Here is a 22,015-nt window from a genome sequence, read left to right on the forward strand (position 1 = left end):
AAACCTCATATGGCTGGTCCATGCAGATGAATCAATCAATGATATTTATTAAGCACAATGGTATTTCTTAAGCGCTTACTATGGGCAGACCACTGTACTAAGTGCTTGGGAGAGTGCAGTTAAACAGAGTTGGTAGACACAGTGGGTTTGCAGTTTAGTCAGCTGCCCATTGGTAAAACTTCCACAAAATACTGAATATTTATTCAGTAAATATAACTGAATTATTTATAACCCACACTTGGCGATGCCAATTACATACTGCACTGACAAGCATCCTAATGACTCCTGCCTATCTCTAGCAGCCTGCTTGGACAGTGCTCATTTTTAGCTTAATGTATAACGTACCATGTATAACCAGTGGCAATCTTTAGTGCGTTTATCTCAGTATCACAGCTTGGGTTCATGGCTCAGAGGTACTCATGCCCAATGTATGTAGTGATACCTGTTTTTATTGCAGCTATGGGATGTCGGAGATCTTAGTCTCCACCTCCATTTGCGTGGACTCGGAAGTCTGTTTACTCTGTGACCACTGAGCCTGGCAGTGGGGAAAGTGACCGAGATGGTCACCACCATTTTTTTTTTTTTAATCCTTCCTCTTGTTGGGGGAATAGGGAAGGAGGAAAGTAGCATCACATCACAGGCCCCTTCAGGTTCCATGGAACATAGCAATCAGTGGAATTTTTCTTTTTTGTGTAAAGTGCTTACTTTTGCCAGGCACTGTACTAAGCGCTGGGGTATATACAAGCTAAAAATCAGGTTGGACACAGCCCCTGTCCCACCTGAGGCTCACAGTCTTAATCCTTATTTTACAGATGAGGTAACTGGGGCACAGAGAAGTTGTGACTTGCCCAAGGTCACACACAGCAGACAAGTAGCAGAGCCAGCATTAGAACCCAGGTCTTTCTGACATCCAAGTCCGCACTCTATCCACTAGGCCATGCTGCTTCTCTATTTATTGAATGCTTCCTGTGGGCAGACCTCTGTCTGAACTAAGTGCTTTAGGAGATATAGAGTTGGTACACAATCCCTTCCCACCGGGAGCTTACAGTCTAGAGGGGGGATTCAGATAGGATTCAGACGTTAAAGGAAATTACAGATAGGGGAAGTGGAAGGATATGTACACAAGTGCTGGAGGGCTGGGGGTTGGGGTGAATATCAAGTGCATAAGCGGTACAGATCCAAGTACATAGGTGACATGAAGGGCGAGTGAGTAGGGGAAATGAGGGCTCAGTTGGGCATATTTCTCCAGTTTGACCTCTCTCCACTCCCACTTCTGCTTCACCCCACTCTCCATGTCACCCCACCCCAATCTCAGACAATAACGAGGAGTCAGCGTCACAGTTGTCTTGAGGTCTCATTTAGCTAGGGGAGGAGGGAAGGGTTTTGCTAAGACAGGTACTGGGCATCAGCAGGGTTATGTTGGCAGTTTTTATAGCGAGTCTGTTAAATAAACAAAAATAAGTCCCAAGGAAACTTTAAGGCCCAAGTCTAATTTTTTGATAGGGTGATGGATTGAGTTTGAATTTCTGGAAATGAGTTTGTCTAACTTTTCTTCCCCAAATTTGGCTTTGGAGAGAGATGGGGAACTCAGGGGGATTCAGCAGGAACGCCTGTAATAATAACAGGGATCTTTAAGTGCTTACTCTGTGCCAAACACTGTACAAGATAAGTCAAATATGGCCACTGCCCCATGTGGAGCTCACAGTCTAATCACAGGTATTTAATCCCCACTTTATGGATGGGGAACTGAGACAGAGAGAAATTAAGTGACTTACCCAAGGTCAGCAGAGCTGGGATTAGAACCCAGGTCTTTTGACTTCCAGGCCCGTGCTCTTTCCACTAGGCCACCCCGCTTCCCATATGTCCTTTTCTCTCCTCTCCTCTTCCTCTTGTGGAAACTTCCTAAAGGTAAGAGAGTCAGCTGGAGGGAAGAGTAGCTGGGAGGGACTCTTCTCCACTTTCTCTCCCTCCCCTTGGTGAGAGAGAGATATCTTTGGCCTTTCCCTCTGGGTATTGCATAACCCCCAAGCTGAGAAGTTTGAACCCCCCAGAAATAGGTCATCAATCTTTGCGAGCAGGCAGAAAGATCTAAAAGAGAAACAATCTGCTCTCTAGCTTTGGTGATCTCCTGAGAAGGCGCTGAACCTGATAAGACTAGAATGGTCAGCAATTCCCAGCAGACTGGGGAATTGGTAGCCCAGACAGTTGGCTTTCAAACTTGCCTTCTTGCTAGTGTCCAAATGAGCTGCATCTTTCACAACTCTTGTTCATTAGATTAAATATGAACTTAAGCCAAACTCTTCAGAAGAACCCGGAGCTTTATCGGAAAATGCAGCATGTAACAAACAAGAAGGAACATCTTTGCCCCAGCCCAGCAACCAAGAGGACAAGTCACTGGTATTCTCTCAGCTTCCCCAGCATAGCAGGCATCAAGAAATCTGGTCCATTCTAGAGAGTGTTTGGAGCATAATATACGAGAACAGGTACTAACCTCCTCAAAACCATTTTTCAGCTCTAAAGTTACAGATTATATTCACTGTTTGGCATTCCGTCAACTGTATTTGAAGTAAATGTCTCACTGGCCTGCAGCCTGATTTTTGTTAGTTCTCCAGGTTTGAGGATTCATGCTAATTTGCATGGATTATGGATAGTATCTCAAACTAGAACATCAGAAGATCCATATTCAGTCTGCCGCACTGGTCCAGCTAACCCAGTGTCCTATCTTCCAATGTCAGTCGATCGATTGTATTTATTGGGCACTTACTGTGTGCAGAGCACTGTCCTAAGCATTGCACCAAAGGATGTTTGGAGAGAGAATGATAGTTAATTGCCTTGATCTTCATTCTTATGGTTTGGAAGAACCTTCCAGCCTTCCTACCATTTCCCTCTAATCACCCACTGTGATTGATATATGAATTTATCTCATTATTTTTTGATTCTCGTTTCTGCCCGAAACGTGCTAACATATTTCACACTCTCTCCCCTTCAAATTTCTGTGAGTGTCCTCTAGACTGAAGGTACCTGTACTTCAAGGGAATGGGATCCTGGGTAGCAAGAACTCTTCCTCAGCTTCCCCTTCATCCCCTGCAAGCATTTCCCTTCTGGCTGGACTGAGGAGGGAGGAGGATAGTGTGGAAGCTCAGCAGTTCTCTTTTTTCTCCTCCCCCAGCACCCGTGCTACTTCCTACATACACTTCAATTACTAGTAATCCTGGAAGTAGCCAAGTGAGTGATGAATGTTTCAGCTAGTAAAATGGAATTTCCATCTCATATCATTTTTTTTTTATCTTGTCCTTCCTTTCTAGCGCTAATGTTTTTCAGATATTGGACAGTAACACGGCCCAGACCACACCAATGATAACGTCATTTGAAGAGGCCTATGTGTGTCTTCAGAAATTGATAGCAGCTATGAACAATGTTCTTACTGGAATTCAGAGGTAAGCCGGCAATTATATGCTTTTCGACGGCCTGTGGTGATCCCGCTAGTGAGTTGGTAATTTGTGCCCAGTAGAAGGAGGTTTTGGTGTTGTTCATGTGTTAACGGTAGTTAAATAATAGAGGCAGGAATGCTCTTAAGCAGAAGCCTTGTGGGAACTTTTAAAATTTAAATGAAATTAAAATGGAAGCACTGCAAGAAAGGCCAGTGAGAATTAGACGGTGGTGCTCTCTGGTCTCCTGACTGGCTGAAGCTCACTGGCCATGTAAGTAATTTAGGGCAGACCCGGATTTGGGTTTTGAATGTCTGAGTTTTTGACCTTGCTTCCAGGTAACTTGCCCCAAATTCTCACTGAGGAAGTGCAGGACTTGAAAAGAAATGAACTGCCACTGGTTTTTCCACTAGATGGTACATTTCCTTCTGAGTGGATGCTGAACTAGGACCTCAGAACCACAGACCTAACTTTCATTCAGTCATATTTATTGAGCCCTTACTGTGTGCAGAGCACTGTACTGAGCACTTGGAAGAGTACACTACAACAATAAACAGTCACATTCACTGCCCACAACGAGCATACAGTCTAGAGGAGGAGAGACAGACATCAGTAATAAAATTACGGCTATGTATATAAGTGCCGTGGGGCTGGGAGGGGGAAGAGCAAAGGGAGCAAGCAGGGTGATGCAGAAGGCAGTGGGGGATGAGGAAAAGTGGGGCTTAGTCTGGGAAGGCCTGTTGGAGGAGATGGGCCTTCAATAAGGCTTTGAAGAGGAGGAGAGTAAATTACGGCTCTTGTCTACCAGGCTGCTAAGGCTTCCTAGAAAAGTCATTCCCGAAAAATCCCACTAGAGGGATGTTAGCTCCAAAGAGTTTGTATTCCACTCCAGTTCCGCTGCCGCAGCCCGGCCTGGGCCTCACATCTGAGTCTTCGTCATAAAGCGCATTAATGATTTTTGTGGTTAATTTTTTGAATAGGAACAGTTATATTTGAGTTTAAAATCCGATGTAGAATTTTTATTCGGCTCCCGTACCCTTTTGTTTTTATTCGAGCCTATTGAAATCTCCCTGTTAACTTTTTTGACAGTCATCTCTTGGTTTTGAGGGCAGTTTAGTTTTCGACTGGGACAAGAGCTTTCTTCTTAGTTGTTTCCCTGAAATAAGGAATAAGGAGTTGTTGTGGTATTAATCCTATCTTGAGCAGTTGGAATTCAATTGCACAGTTTACCGTAAAGTGGAGAATAAAGCCTGTGTTTAGCAGAAAAATATTAATTTGATATGGAAGTGATCAGAAATGACTACTCTGAATTGAATTTAGCTCACTGTGAGCAGGGAACATGTCTACCAACTCTGTTATATTCTTAGATTGTACTCTCCCAAGCGCTTAGTACAGTGCTCTGCACACAGTAAGCACTCAATAAGTACGGTGATCGATTGATTGAATTTAATGTAGTGAATCGTGCCTGAACGTCGTGGTTTGAACATCGAGAGTCAAGAATTTCTGGAGATTTTTGTCCTGTCTCCAGCTGCTTACCTGGCCTTGGGCAATTCACGTCAGCTCTCTTCTCTCTTCTCATCCAAAGATGAGTATATCCAAAATTTCTGAAGCATGTGTGCTTTTAGAGCACAGTGAAGAGAATTAAAAAGGACTAATGCTTTTATACCCCTTAGGTTGCATAGATGATCACTTTCACTTAATTATTTAAAACAATACTTTCTTAAACATCCCTGGGAAGCAGGAAGATAGGCGCAGATTCTCCTCATTTTACTTAAGAAACTGAACTACTTATCTTAAGTGACTAGGCGAAGGTCTCATAAGGTAGTTTGAAATGGAATTTTATACTCTAGATTGTAAGCTCCGCTGTCGACAGATAACATGGCATATCCATGGTAATTGTTGGGTGCTGTGTACAGAGCAGTGTACTAAGCCCTTGGGAAAGTACAATACTTAGAGAACTTTTGTTTCTAGGTCAGTAACAGCTTCATTTGACTGGAAGAATATTGACAACCTACTTTTAAAAGACAACCAACCATCACTTGTTATGATGGTCCTCATAACAAATGGCAGGTTCTTCCATTTAGTTTATAAACGTGCCCTATATCCCTCATTTTGCAACCACATGGCAAGACTGTTCCAAATATTTTTGTTGACCACTCCCACGCTCCCAGAAGGAGCTAGGCTTTCCAGAAACTGGCCTTAAATCGTTCCACATAATTTACTATTCTATTATTGCCTTCGAGCAAATTCCCAAACACCTGTTAGAAGAATGCAAAGGAGCACAAATCCAAGCACAAATCAGTTAATCAAATGATCAGTGGTATTGATGGAGCACTTGCGGTGTTTTGCGACCTTGTTGAGATTAATGAGGTGCTGGAGTGTTCTGGAAGAGAGAGTGGGTTGATGGGTTGGAGGCCTGGAGATCAGAGATCCTGGTTTCTAATCCAGGCTCCACCTCTTGTCTGCTTTGTGACCTTGGGCAAGTCACTTCTCTCTGTCCCAGTTATCTCATCTGTACAATAAGGATTGAGACTGTGAGCACCTGTGGGGCAGGGACTGTGACCAAACTCAGCTCGTATCTACCCCAGTGCTTACTTAGTACAGTGCTTCGCACTTAGTAAGCAGTTAATGAATACCAGGAAAACAAAACAAAAAATAGAATAAATGGCTGTTGATTTCTCTCAGCTGATAAAGGTGTTTCTCATCAAATTGTAAATTCCAAATGCTTAGTACAGTGCTCTGCACAAAGTAAGCCCTCGATAAATATGATTGAATGAATGAATTCTCCAGCAGTTAAAGGAATGGTTACTTCATTTTTGTGTACATTTTTATTTGATACTATAGCTGGCTGTGTTGGAAAGATACTGGTGTATCTTTGCTCTTTCTCCTTGGTTTCTGTAAATTCAAGCGTGCAAAGATCCATGTTTGGTTTTTGTGTTGATAGTTGTATTATCAAGCATCCAGTCTCTGTTGAAAGTAGGTTTGGATAGAGCACTTTATTTTATCATTGTTTTTATAATAGATCTGATTTGTTTAGTTTGGACTCTGTATAACTAGAAGACAATTTTGATGCTCTTAAGCCTGATTTCTTTTCAGTCTTGATTTTTCACTTCGCCTGTCAATTTTCTCAGCAACGATTTGATTCTAAGCATCGTGCCCAGTGATATGCTGGGATCTTAGATTGCTTTGTTGTGTTGGATAAGGATAAGATTGGTTTGATTTACTCCTCAATTCCTGCCCTTTGTCGTGTTTTGCTTCTTCTGTTTTGAACTGGCAGCTTTTCCCGAGTCTGTTTGACCTTTATGTTTACTTCCAGTTCAGACATTGAGTTGCAAGGTTCAAAGAGTTTAGCTAAAAATCTTTCTGGTTCTGTCCTCGGCCACCACGCCCCACCCCCAGCATCTTCCTCGGCCACTTGAGGACAGAGTGCTAAGTGGTCAAAGTCCAGCCAAGCCCCTGGTGGATATAGAAAACAAGGATTTGAAAGTTCTTGAATAGCTTCTTATGAACTTTCCACTACCGAGGAAAGGTTGAACAACCTTTGGGGAGTCAGGAAAAAAAAGATTGAAACTGGATACAAGAAGGTGTAGCTATCCTCTCCACTCTGGTTTTATTTATCAATTTGAAAAATTACTCAGCTGTGAAACTCGCATTGGAAATGAGGTAAATTCAGCCACATAGTCATACACTATTGGGTTGTCTTAATATTTCTGACATTCTACTTGTGGGTTTTCATCTATATGGATGAGGCAAACCCTTAAGCACTTCAGATTTTACAGGGTCATTTAAATGGCGAGGTGTTTAACATTGAAAGTCAAACCTGCTACATAAATTTTATATTTAAAACAAAAATCTTTTAGATGCTTTTTTTAATGATATTTGTTAAGCACTTACTGTGTCCCAAACACTGTAATAAGTGCTGGGGTAGATACCAGCTAAATTAGTTTGGACAGTCTATGTCCCACAAGGACTTATAGTCTTAACCACCATTTTACAGGTGAAGTTTCTGAGACACAGACTTGCTCACGGTCACATGGTAGACAGGCGGCAGAGCCAGGATTATAACTCGGGTCCTTCTGACTCCCAGCCTGGGTTCTATCCTCTAGAAAGCCCTGCTTCTTGATGCTCACAGTTACTTTGGTTTTATTAGGGGAACTGCTAGTGGTGTAAGATGTGGCTGAATTTGAAATAAGAAAAAACATTTTAAAGAACTGTGCTAAAATTTAAATAGCCCATTTTTTTGTCTTTAATTGATGAGATCGAGAAAAATCAGTTTCTTTTTCCTAAAGAGCCAATTATACTATATACGCAGAAGTTTCTTGCTTCTTAACAGGAGATATGTCCATAATTCCAGCCTATCTCAATTCTCTTCCAGGATTTTGGCCCCGAACAGCAGTTGTCAAGATGTGGAGACCCTCTATAACTTCTTAATCAGTAGTGAGGTATGGGAAATTTTATTCAAAGTTGTTTGTGCCCATCCTGCCTCAAACCCAACAGACCGTAAATCTGCCCATCTTGAAGAACCCACCCCGCCTCTCCGCAATCACATCTTCTCCTAGAGGCCTTATCAGATTAATTTCTTCTCTTTCAAGATTCTGTCGCTTCCTGGAAATTGTGAACTCACAACCACCCCCAACACCAAACATACGTGTATTGTACACACTATTACTTAAGCCCTAACTATTACAGTAGCCCATTTTTCCATTTCTTCTTCTAAGTTATTTTAGTATCTATTGCCTCTTCTAGAATGTAACCTGCTCAGGGACAGGGACAGTGTCTACTAATTAGCAAACTCTCCCAAGGACTGAGCACCGGGTATTGCACACAGTAGGCACTCAAAATATGACTGCTCGGAGAACACAATGTAATAGCGAGTTGGAGATAAATGACAGCTTCTAAAATGCAGTGGAGCACAGCTTAATTTATATTGGTTTTGCTTCAGGTAGATTGTACATCACATATTCTTACTCCCCCCCGTTGTTGAGAAGAGACATTTCTTAAATTAATCTGCTTCCTGTCACTTCATTTCCTTGCCCAACATGTGTTTTTTTGTTTTGTCTTTTTTAAATCACTTCCAACAAGTGAGAAAAGAAAAATCTTGGAAACGTCTTTCCAAGTTCTCTGGAGATAAGCTGTAAGTTCCTCAAGGGCAGGGATAGTGTCTTCTCATTTTTATTGGTATCTCCCGAGCACCCACTGCCATGCTCTGCCCAATGGGGGCATTCAATAAATCTATCACTAAATAATATAGGGCAAGTTTAAGAATTATCTTGAACTTCCCTTTTCCTTCAAAAATCTGAATCCCTTTTTACGTAGCTTCTTTAAGCTCCGCATCTCGTGTACTTACACTGTAGCTCTCTCCAATTCCAGTGGCCTGTGCATGCACGGAGTCATTTCTTCCAGCACTGCAGTACGCTTTTTCCAAACGGACTCACGCTAACAGACCTCCACTCCTTTAGCACTGTTCTAACCAAACACGAAGGGAAAACACACACTTGGCAGAACTGAGTGTTCTTGGTATTGCAAAAGGTCCCAATCATGTGCCTTGTGAAAACAAGAGAATCACCACAGCTGTCTTGCTCACATTTGACACTACCTGTTCCCAGAAACCTGTGGATCTGGGCCTTATCCCTCCTCACGTAGTTGATCCTGTCCACGGGATCAACTCTTTCACGGCAACCTCCAAATAACAGAATTGGTAGGCACACTATTTGCCCACAACAAGCTCACAGTCTAGAGGGGGAGAGAGTCGTTAATATAAATAAATAAATTAGGGATATGTACGTAAGGGCTGTGGAACTGAGAGAGGGCTGAATAAATGGAGCAAATCGGCAATGCAGAAGGGAGTGGGAAAAGAGGAATTAAAGGCTTAGGGGGAAGACTTCTTGAAGGAGTTGTGCCTTCATTAAGGCTTTGAAGGTGGGGAGAGTAATTGTCAGATGTGAAGAGGCAGGACGTGGGGAGAGGTTGGCAGCAACATAGATGAGAGTACAGTGAGTAGGTTGGCATAGACCAATAACTCAGTACAGACCAATCCTAGTAGCAAATTTCTAATTTTGGTATTCATAGTACATGTGTTCATGTAGAGAAGCAGCGTAGCTTAGTGGAAAGAGCAGATGCTTGGGAGTCAGGGTCATGGGTTCTAATCCTGGTTTGCCAACTGTGCAGCTTTGGGACTCTGTGCTTCAGTTACCTCATCTGTAAAATGGGGATTAAAACTGTGAGCCCCACCTGGGACAACCTGATAACCTTGTATGTATCCCAGCACTTAGAGCAGTGCTTAACAAATGCCATCATTATTATTATGTATATCCAATACATTTTATAGCCATTCATGTATATTAATTACAGTTCTGCATTTTGGTCTACAAGTGATGTTTCACATGATCAAAACATCTCCATTTCTACCTTTAAACCAGTTCATGCAATAGAAGACCAAGTGAATGGCATTTACAGGGGTTAACATAGAAGTCACAACTGTCATCATCATCGTCATCAATATCATCATCAATGGTACCAGAGTGCTTATTGGGTGCAGAGCACTGTATTAGGCGCTTGGGAGAGTCCACCACAACAGAGTTGGTAGACACAGTCCCTGCCCATAATGAGTTTAGAGTCTAGACTAATGAATCAGACACCACACCAGGCACTTGATATCACACAGTGCATTTCTGTGTTTGCATTTAATGTTTTTCCGACTGATTTTCGTGGCCATCCTGACATCTTTCCTGATCTGTTGGAACCTGATCTCTTCCTCTGTCAACTTAGACGGAAAGACTGGTGAAATTTCGGATGTGATTTTCTGAAAATATTATTCTGCATGAATGTATCACTTTAGATTACTAAGTACGTTAGCCCACTCAAAGCTCAAGGAGACCTTTTATATATACTTGGCTCATGTCGGGTTTAAATTTAGTTCGCTGGCTGACATTTGCGATAACTGTCATAAAGCGCCTCGCAGCAGCCAGTCAGAGTCCTAGAGTAGCTTATGCCTTTTATCCTTCGGTCTGGCTTCTGCATCGCGGTTGCATCTGCGACCCTGAATTTGGCTGCCTCTTGGATTTACTGGTATTTGGAAGCGGCCCCGGAAGCGTCAGTAGCTCGACCGGTGGAGTCTGGGGCAGAGGAAAGTCACCGGAAGGATTTGAGACCAATGGGTTTTGGCCGGGGTAATGTCAGCCTAACGTTCTTGAGGTGATAGAGCAGGTCTGCCGTGGAGCGGGTTGGAGGGTGAAACAGGGGCAAGGACCCTGTTCTATCTATTTTATTGAACTCTCCCAGGCTCTGAGAACAGCGCTGTGCACACAGTACGTCTTTGGCAAATACCACTGATTGACTGTTAAATAATGTACTCGAGTACTTGGTGCCTTCCTTTCTTTAAATGGGATGAAAAGGAAAAACATGTCTCTTCAAGTGACTTTCAGTTCAGGGCTAAGCAACCCACTCAGAAAGAGAAAAAGTAATAACGTTTCATTTGGAAAGAAGGATATTGATTTGACAGTACATTATATCTGGCTTTTTAGACTGGTAAACTCAAGTATGTTCCTTGCTAAAGCTTCAGATATTGTAATGCTCTGTTCATAGATGTGGTAGATCCCCCAGAGAATGTGATGGTGTTAGAACTAATCCTCCATGCCTGTGTCGAAAGCCCCCTATTTTCCTGAAATGTAGCAGGGTGGCAACAGCCAAAGTCTTTTCATTTTTTAGAATTAAAAAAAAAAGGAAAAACCCAGTCTTTCTTATGGCACTATTCATCTTGTTTTTCAAAGCAGTTGAAATAATTTGACCATGAAAAAAACCATTTAGGCTTTCAGTAAGAGACTTAGACACAATATTAGACACTTACTAAAGGAAGAGGGATAATGTTCCATTCGAGTACATGTTCAGGGCGCTGGATATTGGCTTGAGGAGGGAGAACAGTAAGTGAAGTGCAGTGCTGGCTGAATCTGGTGTATGCAGATATAACTTGTAGAGCTTTCCGTAATCCATTCGCGAATAGAACTATTTTCCTTTACAGTAGACTTTTCTGGAGGACAGATATGTACAGTAAGAGACTGGCATTATTAAACAATGGGTAAAGTAAAAAATAGTGCCGAAATGGACAACCCATTCGTTGTTCATTTTTCATCTTTTAAGAAAGAGAACTCTTCAGTGGGTCAAACAATCAGTAGGTCTTTAGCTGTGAACATCTAATGCTCATTGATTTATTATTTACAGTGTACCATTGGCGATGCAGATCCTGAACATTTTGTTTAATTCTCCCCACCTTCATCCCCACAACAGTTATGTACATACCCATAATTTATTTATATTATTGACTGTCTCTCCCTCTAGACAATAAGGTCCTTGTGGGCAAGGAAATGTCTACCACTCTGTCGTACTCTTACAACTGCTTAGTACAGTGACCTGCACACAGATACCGCTTGACAAGTACCATTGATTGATTGATTGATTTCCAGCCACTATTTAGACATTCAAGATTCTACTCGTCCGGCATCTCAACTCAGGGGTCACAACTACTTATGCGCAATCAATCGTATTTATTGTTTGCTTACTGTATGCAGAGCTCTGAACTAAGCATTTGGGAGAGTACAATAAAACAGAATTCGTAGATGTGCTCCCTGCCACAACGAGCTTACAGTCTAGAGCGAAATGAAATATCAAGAGTCATTCTTCGTAACCACACCTTTGTTCTTTTTCTTAGATAAATAAAGGCATCACATTTACTACCCAGGATCTTTATGAATGTGTTTCCCAGGCCAATTATCGGTAAGTCATCCTCTGGTTTAAACAGTTATGGGGGCCTCCTCGAGCACATTCCAGTTTGCTTTCCAACAATTCTCGCCTTTGAGCTTAGTTTGCTTTTTCAGGCACTCTTCCTCTATGCCCGTGAACTGTTCCCTCTTAAATTTGATTTCTTTTTATTCTCTAAAGCTGGAACCATTTGCAGATACTTTGAGCATAGCCCCAGTCTAAAGCAAAGAGCAGTTGTTAGGTACTTTTAGGATCCAATCATGAGAATTTAAAACATTTAACTGTGTGGGGATTTCATTGTGTGTGTGAGTGTATATATATATATTTCCCTCTATGTGAGGGTAAAGGAAAGAAGGAAAAAAAATTTGAGGAGCAGCATTTTTCAGTATACATTACATGTACATTATGGTTCCCAGCATTTTGATGATGTCTCCAGTCTGAAATAGCAAAAGAACCACAGTAATAACAGTAGCCTTGTAGTGGCCGTATGGATCTCTACCTCTTATTCTAATATCAGTTTCACTACCTGTACCTTTCCCGTGTGACTAACGTGTGAGTGAACAGGTACTAAAAGGAAACCTAACTAGAAGTAGCCTTTAAAGCTTATCATATTTGTTTATGCACTTAGGTTTGCCATCAGCCACCTGGGATGATGAAGTGTAGAATTATTACATAGTGTGGAAGATGAGTGCAAACTCATTAGGAAGAAATATGTGTCTGGGGGAGAAGCGACGCCTGAGAGCGTTCGGACTCAGGCAGTGGGCAAATTAATTTCCTACTGTTCTAGCTGAGAGAAAAGGCATCAGTAAGAGTCTCAGGGCATTACTATATCAGCTTTACCGTTGTGCTCAGGCATTTGAGCATTTGGGGTCTTACGGAGCATAGCATCCGAGTGCAAACACCTAAAGTATCGTCTCGTTGGAGTCAGGTTTCTAAAGCGGTAAAAATCCAGTTTAAATCCTGCTGGATTTCTACTCCCAGTTCACAGATCAGAGAATCTGTAAGGATGCCTCCTATGAAATGTGCCAGAGCTTTGGCAGCGCATGGTCTTTCTGGCTATTGTCCTTCCGAACTGCCAGTTGTTCTCTTTCTGTTCTCTCTTCACTTAATGGGGAACCGTAACAGTGATGGGATTCTCTCTTATTTGCCAATGATCTGACAATCGGATTACAGTGTTTGCTTGGGGAGGGTAGTAAACTGCCTGATTGAATTGAAACATTTTGAATGCTGCTTGAAGATAGTGTGGGGGACATAGGCAGGCGTGTTTGAAACAAAGGGATTGAAACTGTGGGCGTTTCAACTCGCTTTTAAAATTGTTTTGACACTATCGATATAAACTGGGCTTGTGTTTTAGCAGCCCGTTCCCACTCCCACACCTAGACAATCTCGACGTGGCTTTATATTTTTACCTAGAGCCCCCAAGGAATGAAATGAAGAGGCCCTGATGCCTCTTAATTGAAACGAGTGGCCAACTCGCCTCTACGCCGGTCAGTTTTGCTCTTTGAAGCTACAGTGTCTGTCATTGGGAATTTCACCTCTGGCCCATTTATGTACTCAGATATTCATTTTTATGTGTGTCTTTATTAGAGAGTAAGCATCTTGTGGACAGGGATTGTGTCATTTCTTCTGTAGTCACCAAGTGGCTGGAACAGCACACTGCCCCAATCAGTGGTATTGAGCACTTCCTGTGTGCAGAGCACTGCGTTCGGTACTTGGGAAAGCACAATACAATAGAGAGGGTAGACAGGATCCCTATTCACAAGGAGTTTGCAGTCTACATACAGGGGAGGCAGACATTAAAATTAATTAGAGATAGGGGAAAATGTAGAGTACAAGGTTGTGTACGTAAGTGCTGTGGGGCTGGGCTGAGAATCAAAGTGATATTTGTTAAGCGCTTACTATGTGCCGAGCACTGTTCTAAGCGCTGGGGTAGGCATAGGGGAATCAGGTTGTCCCACGTTGGGCTCACAGTCTTAATCCCCATTTTACAGATGAGGGAACTGAGGCACAGAGAAGTTAAGTGACTTGCCCACAGTCACACAGCCGACAAGTGGCAGAACTGGGATTCGAACTCATGAGCCCTGACTCCAAAGCCCGTGCTCTTTCCACTGAGCCACGCTGCTTCTCTAAAGCATAAAGAAGTACACAGCCAAGTGCTTGGGTGACCAAGTGGTTGCCCAGTAAATACCATTGCTAACATTTCTGCTCCTACTTGACATGTGCCAACTGTGTTTTTGGAAAAAAGCTCACAATAGAAGAATAAGACTGTAGCAGAAGGAGGGCAGAATAACCTCGAAGTGACCAGAAGGTGAGAAGAAAAGGAGATGTATTTATATACAGATTCATTCCTTTCGAGGTAAATTACTCCTAAAACTGCCGGAATTTGCGGATTTCTCATAGGAGTTCCAACTCCCAAGACTAATAGTTGAGGGTGAAGTGGGAGTAGACAGGGACATCTGTTCTATAAAACCCAGGAATTATCTAAAGAGGCTTCCCAGGTAGGCTATTTTTCTGACCTGGCAGTTTGTATACACGGTCCTGCTTGGCACAGGAGAAAATGTCAAAGAGACAAGGGAGAGCAGGCTGATCAGGGAGAATCAGACCGCAATCTTCTTCAGCCATGTCAGAAGAAGAAATCCAAAGGAAAGGAAAAAGAGAAGCCAGATAATGTCAATATGACCCCTGGGTGTAAGCAGCCCTGTTGGCAAAGTACTAGATTTCTCATGATGCTGTGAGAGCGTACAACTCTGATAGCTTTATTTACCTGGCCATGGACTGTCCCAGGCTGCTCCTACCTAACTAAATCATTCCTGGAACAAAACAGGAACAAAAGTGAGGTGGGATCTGGTTTTCAGCTCTTGAAATCACCCTTATCTTACCAGTTTTTGCTTCTGGGTTTCTACCACATGCTCCTGTCTCATCTCTGAGTAGGTGGGAGATAGGAGGAGGAAAGTGAGGAAAGGGAGCAAGTTCTCATTCCCCCCTGCCCAGTTATCCCCTTTGTGCCCACACTACCTGGCGTTTATGGGATTTTCACTTCCAGGGCTACATCAAAGTTGGGTATTCATTTCCTTACCTCTTCCTCCGTGCAGGTCAGGAATCGTGTTCAGACTCTTAGAATAGTTTCCAAACCAGATTACCATACAGGACATTACGTCTTTTCTAAACCTTAAGGAAAAAACCAAAAGAGGCGGGGCACAGTATTTTATTCACAATGTCTTGGAAGATAGAGGTTGGAAGGTAGGTTTCAACTTGCTGAAAACCTTAGGGCAAGTCCCTGCAGCTGTTTTTCAGCATGAGGTGAGAACCAGTTTTGACATCATCGCCACAATTCCCAGGAACTTCCAAATTGCACAGCAACCCAGATTGAGGGTGTGTGGAAACCTTGCTGGTTTGGGAATGGAGGGAGCTCGACTTTCTCACAGCCTGACCCAAACCAGGCTGCTGAAAAAAGACTAGACAGCTGTGGAGCAAGGCTCAAAATTGCTGCATTGTCCTCCTTAGAGCACGCCCTGCCATGGAAAGGTCGTCTCAAATAGCGTTGCCTGAAGTATGGAGGGAATACAGTGAGCACAAAGACCAGTGAGGGTATCTAAGTGAATAAATAACAAAACTGCCTAACAGTGAGATTTCCCTTCAAGCTGCAACCTGTGATGGCCATCTAAAGGCTGAGCCTCCATATGATAGTGAAGCAGGTAGTGGAAGTGGTCATTTAAGAGAGGAAATGCCTTTTCTTCTTTGCCTGGTTCAGTGTAGTGTCCCCTCAAGATGATCTAGGTCACTGAAGCAGAGAAGCAGCATGGCCTAGTGAAAGGAGCACGGGCCTGGGAGTCAGAGGACCTTGGGCAAGTCACTTTACTTCTCTGCACCTCAGTTCCCTCATCTGCAAAAATGGGGATTCAATATCTGTTCGTTCTCCTACTCTGACTGGGAGTCACATTTGGCACCCAATTCTCTGGTATCGACCCCAGCACTTAGTACAGTGCTTGGCACGTAGTAAGCGCTTAGCAAATATCACTATTACTAATAACAATGATAATGATAATAATGTAGTAAAAGCAACAGCATTTCTATTTTGGCCTAAGTAGATTGGGTGCTTTCCTCAATCCTCTCTTTGGAAGCACAGGCTAATGTAGCTTTTGTTCATTATGTAGGAGTCCTCCATAGCTTTGACACCAGGTTAAACTGTTTTACAATGAAGTAGCAGGTCTGACTAAAGCCCTAAAGCCAGACTAGAATGGTTTTACATGTTCTTAGATGCCAGTCTAAATATTATTAAAATCCTGAATATGGCTTTAAATTAGCTCAATTACTCCTGGGCACATCCTTCTAAGACTGTTTTGTGACCTCTTTTGTAGTGTCAAGCCTTCCTTTTGTTCCAAGATTTGGATAAGATGCCCTATAATGTTTTTCTCACAATTTCTTATCCATACTCTTTTTCACACTCATGTTTAGCCCAAATAAATGAACACGAATGTAATTCTGTAATTGAAAAATGGCGTGGTAGCAGTGCTCGACGTATACAATCCGGTTATTCACAGCTTATTGTCAGTGATTAACGGAGAGCCTCAGTCAAGAATACAGAAAACCCAGTTGGCCATCTGAAGTGGTGCTGGTGGGGATAGAGTGAGGTTAACTCTTGGGATAGATTTTGAGAGGCAGAGTTGACCCGCCCTTGTTTTAAGTTTAACTTTTCATTCTCCAGTTTTTGAGATCCAGACTGAATGGTAAATAGATTGTGAATAGGTTTTGGTTTTTGGAAAATCTTAGTTTCACCCCAGCAAAGAGAATTGCAATCAACCCAAAGAAAGATTATAAAATAAAAGCATCATGACTTCTAAAGCTAGGTAGTTGAGTCCTAAAAGCAGTAATGAGTCAAAAGAATTACTGTTGTCAAGGAACATTCGCACTGTAAAATGTGATTATAGATCACCTTGTTTCTATCCCATTTGAATAATGACTTTTCATAATCTCAGTTCGCTGCCTCCTTCTCCCAGCTCCCCTCAGTAACAACAGATAATAGTTTTAGGAACAAATAATAATGAAATACCATTATTATTAACATATTTGAGTGGTTTCTGTGTGTCAAGTGCTGGGGTAGATACTAGTTAATCAAATTAGACATAGTCTCTGTCCCACTTGGTGTTCAGAGTTCGACATAGGAGGGAGTGTTCTGTACCCAATAAATGCTCAATAAATAGCATTATTTGAGTAGGGGTAGAAGGGGAATAGGAGGGGATCCAGAACTGAGCCTAGGGGAGCCCCCACACTCAGGGGGCGGGAGGCAGAGGAGGAGCCCATGAAAGAAAGCGAGAAGTAGCCAGAGAGACGGGAGAACCAGGCGACGACAGTGTCAGCGAAGCCAAGGTTGGATTATGTTTCAAGGAGAAGAAAGAATATTTAACTCTTAGTTAGTCACTGGGCACCTTTTCAGCTTCTAATTTTTTTTTCCCAGTGACGTTAGTTGACTCGAAGTTTAAACAAGAAAGCAGGAAAAAGAGTGAAAGCGGATGGAAGTGGCAATGATAGAACGAGGGCTAGAAATACTCCCTATCGATCCAATCGGAGTTTATCGTTCGTGTGAAAGAATTTGGTAGTGAATCATGCTCATTTCGCTTGCTGCTAATTGGCTCTAAGATGCCTTCAGCCAGATTTTTAATTAAATAGGAAGGATATTAAATATTCATGTGCTGAGATGCATGCATTTTCACGAGCTTGTTTCTAAGAAATAGCGTATTAAAACGGATCATGAAAAGTACTCTGAACATCTTTGCGAGCGTGTAATTTGTACCAGGAGAAACCGCAAATTATTTCTGAGGAAGCAGGCCCCTAGTCCATTGTTCAGAGAGATCGCAGGTGTGTGCAGAGGGCAGTGTCCAATGAGTAGTGTGAGGTTTTCAGGCAGCTGTGGAATCTGCCTGGTCACGTCCCAGAGACTGATTTGTTGTAACAATGCTGAAGCCCAATTAAAAAGGCCATTCAGCATGGCACAGTTGTGTTACGGGCGTGGATTACTCCGGAGTGCAGTATCCTGCCTTTAAAAAGGATGAGCCATAGTTTTCGTTTTGTGGCAGTTCTTTGTTATCCCAGTGCTCGAGTTCACTGCCAAATGACTTGGACATTTGTGCTGACGAGCCAAGCATTTGGTTTCTATAATGGGTTAGGATTGCCATGGGACTGGAAGCTCGTTCCACCTGTTGCCAACTGTAACTCTGGGCAGATCCTAGGCTTGTACCAGCTCCCGGAAAAGATGCAGGGTTGCCAAGTGCCTGAAAATCCAAGGCTGCTACGTAAAGTTTTGCTCAAATTGGTCGTGTCCGAAAAGCCCATAAAAACGATACAGTGGCCGTAAATACTAAGGCGGCTCCACTGAGGGAGCGAGGGGAGAAAGAATGTCAGTGGTATATACTGAACGCTTACTTTGCGCCAAGCACTGGACTAGGTGCTTGGGAGAGTACAATACATGTGCTAGACATGATTCCTGCTCTCCGGTTTACAACCTAAACCGTAGATGGGTGAGATGGCATGGCTTAATGGGTAAAGCGCGGGCATGGGAGTCAGAAGGACCGGGGTTCTAATCCCGACACTGCCATGAGTCTGCTGTGTGATCTTGGGCAGTCACTTGACTTCTCTGGGCCTCAGGTACCTCATCTTTAAAGTGTGAGCCCCATATGGTGCGTGGACTGTGTCAAACCTAATTAACCTCTATCCAACCCAGCACTTATAACAGTGCTTGGCACATAAGGAAGTGATTTACAAGTACCATAATAATAACCATTAATAGGAGAGTATCAGGTCATGTACATCAGTGCTGTGGAAGGTGGGGGTGACTACCTAAGTGCCTAAGTACATGAGAGAGGAAGTAGGGAAGGAAAATAGGGTGGAGGGATGAGACCGTAAACTCTAGACTATCAGCTCCTTGGGGTTAGAGAGAGCATGTCTACCACCTCTGTTATAATTATACTCTCCCAAATGCTTAGTGCATCCAGTAAGCGCTCAATAAATGAGCATGATTGATCGAGAGCGTAATCCAAGAAGGCTTTCTGGAGGTGATGTCATTTGAAGATGGGGCGAACACCGAATGTGTAGCTAGAGAGTCTCGGGCAGGAGAGAGGGTAGGAGAGTGAGGAAAAGTGAGTAGGTCGGTATTAGAGGAGCAAAAAGGTGGGCTGGGTGGGAACGGGAGAGGAACGAGCATAAATAAGGCGGAGAGCTGATTGAGTGCCTTGAAACCGACGGTAAGGAGTTTCTGTTGGATGCAGAGGCGGGTGGGCGACTATGGACTTAGGAACAGCTCTGTAATTATTGTCTGTCTGTCTCCTGCTCTAGACTGTAAGCTCGCTGTGGCCAGGGAATGCGTTTTTCTTGTTCTATTGTACTCTCCCAAGTGCTCAGTACAGTGCTCTGCACACGGTCAGTGCTCAACAGGTACTACTGACAGGCTGTGGAGGCAGTTGAGCAGGGACCCAGGTGCAGAGTGATTTCTTTGGACAGATGACTTGGGCAACAGAGTTAAGTATGGACTGGAGAGGGGAGATGCTGGAGGCGAGGGAGGTCAGAGACAGGATAGGAGAAGGGCAGGGAAGAGGAAGAAAGGAAGCACCGGGGCTCCTCCTCTTCCTCCGCTGCCACTGGGGAGTCTTTTTGCAATGACAATAGAGGCAGCTTGGAGGAAGAGGAGCGAAGGGGCTCGGGGGGACTGGAGAGAAAAGCCAGTGGGCAAGGTTGGCACAGAGAATGTAGGACCTGTCCACTTGGCAACGTCTGGCGTGTATCCCAGGCTCCATTTTGGTGGCTTCACTCAAAATCTCCATTGTTCAGCAGCCGCCGTCCAGGGGCGGTGCTTGGGAGGTGAGGTCTTACAAGTCAACTTGAAGTCATCCCCCAGTGGTCTTACCTAATCGAGCCCTCAGGGTCCCGTTTCGTCGTCGCCGACTGCGCTTCCTCGTCGTCGATGGTATTTATTGAGCGCTTACAAAGTGCGGAGCACCATATTAAATGTTTGGGAGAGCACCGTTATAGTTGTCCTCAAGGAAGTCTCTATCTTTCCAGGGATTCACTTTCCAGTGATTGTCCCCAGAAACCTCTTTGCTCGTGTACCAACCTTGTCCTGGGCTCTTACTCCAGGCGGCAGGTTGGCGGGGTTGCCCGGTCGCACGTTTAAACTCTCAGCTTGGGCCTGTTTACTTTCAAGGACAGCTCTAGTTGAGTTTTCTTCCTTTTGGCTGATAAGCCTCATCCAGCCCCGTTGCCAGCGAGCGAGCTTAGGTAGGTCACGGCGGTAAAAAGCTCCGTTACACTTCTTCGGTGACAGACGAGGGTGACGTTTGAGATGGGGGAGTCGAGAGGACGGAACTGGTGCCACCCGGGCTGAACTGGGCCTTGCAGAATCCGTCCCCTCCATTTTCAGTGGAAAATTATGGGGCAACGATGCGTTTCCTATTTTTCCTGTGTAGTTGAGGGTTAAAGAAAGCACATTTGACAGGCCAGCTGGAGCTGTAACTTGAAAGAGAAATGCTTCTGTCAACTCTCTTTTTATGTTTTTGTGGTTTCGGATGCAAATGCAAGAAGTTTCAGTGGAAATAGAAACTTTCTGCCTGCATAAGTGCTGTTTTTTTGGTCAGATCTGCAGTGTTGATGTAGAAGTCACCCTCTCCTGTCTTTACTGCGGACCACACGGCAACTTAGGATGGGTTCTAACTCCGCTCAGCCTAGGCAGCACAGGGGCAGGGAAGATCCCCGCTTGATGACTGCTTGCATCAGGAACCGGAAGGAATCTTGTTCCGGTTCTTGCAATCAGTCCGTCATGTTTCTAGAGCACTTAGTGTGCAGAGCACTGTATTAAGTGCTTGGGAGAATACAATATAAAAGTTGGTAGACACATTTCTTGCCCATAGTGAGCTGGGCTCTTGCAGCATGGTAACTTGTCTACCAACTCTGTTATACTGTATTCTTCCAAGCGCATATTACCGTGCTCTCTGCAAGGGCTTAATAAATAGGAATGATAAAAACATGTGGCCTAGTGGAAAGAATGAGGACCCGTGTTCCAATCCCTCCTCCACCACATTGTGACTTGATACAAGTCACTTAATTTTGTGTCTGTTTCTTTATCTGCAAATGGGGATTAAATTCCTTTTCTCCCTCCTTCTGAAGACTCAGCCCCATGTGGCCTACAGGGCAGAATCATTTCCTGCCTAATGGAGATCCTGGGCAGATTGGGGCTCAGATCCACTGAACAGCTAGCTGACGAGCACAAATCCTGGCTGAAACCCAATGAACAGGAAAAAAGAGGACTCCACTTCAAACTTCAGCTTTTCTCTGGTTGGGGTGTGAAGGGGACGTAGACTTTTATCTTAGTAACTCTTAGGGGGGTAGGTGTTCAACGCCAGAGCTATCGATGAGGGGGTAGACACTTTGGTGGGGGGAACTGGAACTTTTTTTTAGCTGTAGCAGCTGTAAACCTCAGCCCTCCACCGGTGGCCATTCTAGGCCCAAGTGGCAGAGCACCCCGTTTGCTGGCAGCCTAGCTTGGCCCCGGACCTTTCCCCACCCACTGCTTCTTCCCTCTACTTGTGAACCTACTTGGAAGTTGAAATAGGTAGGAGCGAGGTAGATTATTTTGGATTCCTTCCTGTTGATTCCGAAGTCCACCCCCTACTTCCTAACACTTGTCGAGTGCTTTCCACTGACCAAAATGTGTGTGTGTTTGTGGCTGGGGGAGGGTGGGGATAGAGGAGAGGGCAGTAACTGAACCTTTTCCCAAGGAAGGCTTTCAAGAATTGAGATTTTCTCCCCATCCAAGCTGAGGCAAGCAGTAGTCATTGCTGAGGAGC

The 22,015-nt window shown here is 43.7% G+C and overlaps 1 protein-coding gene across 1 annotated transcript in view; it reads left to right on the forward strand.

The window, feature by feature from the left end:
• The window catches only part of SWT1 (SWT1 RNA endoribonuclease homolog), a 50,669-nt gene that overhangs the window by 27,694 nt on the left and 960 nt on the right, over nucleotides 1-22,015 (forward strand). The window contains exons 15-18 of the mRNA XM_029080789.2: nucleotides 2,275-2,483; nucleotides 3,306-3,437; nucleotides 7,804-7,870; nucleotides 12,133-12,197. Coding sequence (XP_028936622.1) covers nucleotides 2,275-2,483; nucleotides 3,306-3,437; nucleotides 7,804-7,870; nucleotides 12,133-12,197 — 473 coding nt within the window. The remainder of the gene's footprint in view (nucleotides 1-2,274; nucleotides 2,484-3,305; nucleotides 3,438-7,803; nucleotides 7,871-12,132; nucleotides 12,198-22,015) is intronic.

The sequence above is a fragment of the Ornithorhynchus anatinus genome, chromosome 16 (assembly GCF_004115215.2).
Source record: "Ornithorhynchus anatinus isolate Pmale09 chromosome 16, mOrnAna1.pri.v4, whole genome shotgun sequence".
NCBI lineage: Eukaryota > Metazoa > Chordata > Mammalia > Monotremata > Ornithorhynchidae > Ornithorhynchus > Ornithorhynchus anatinus.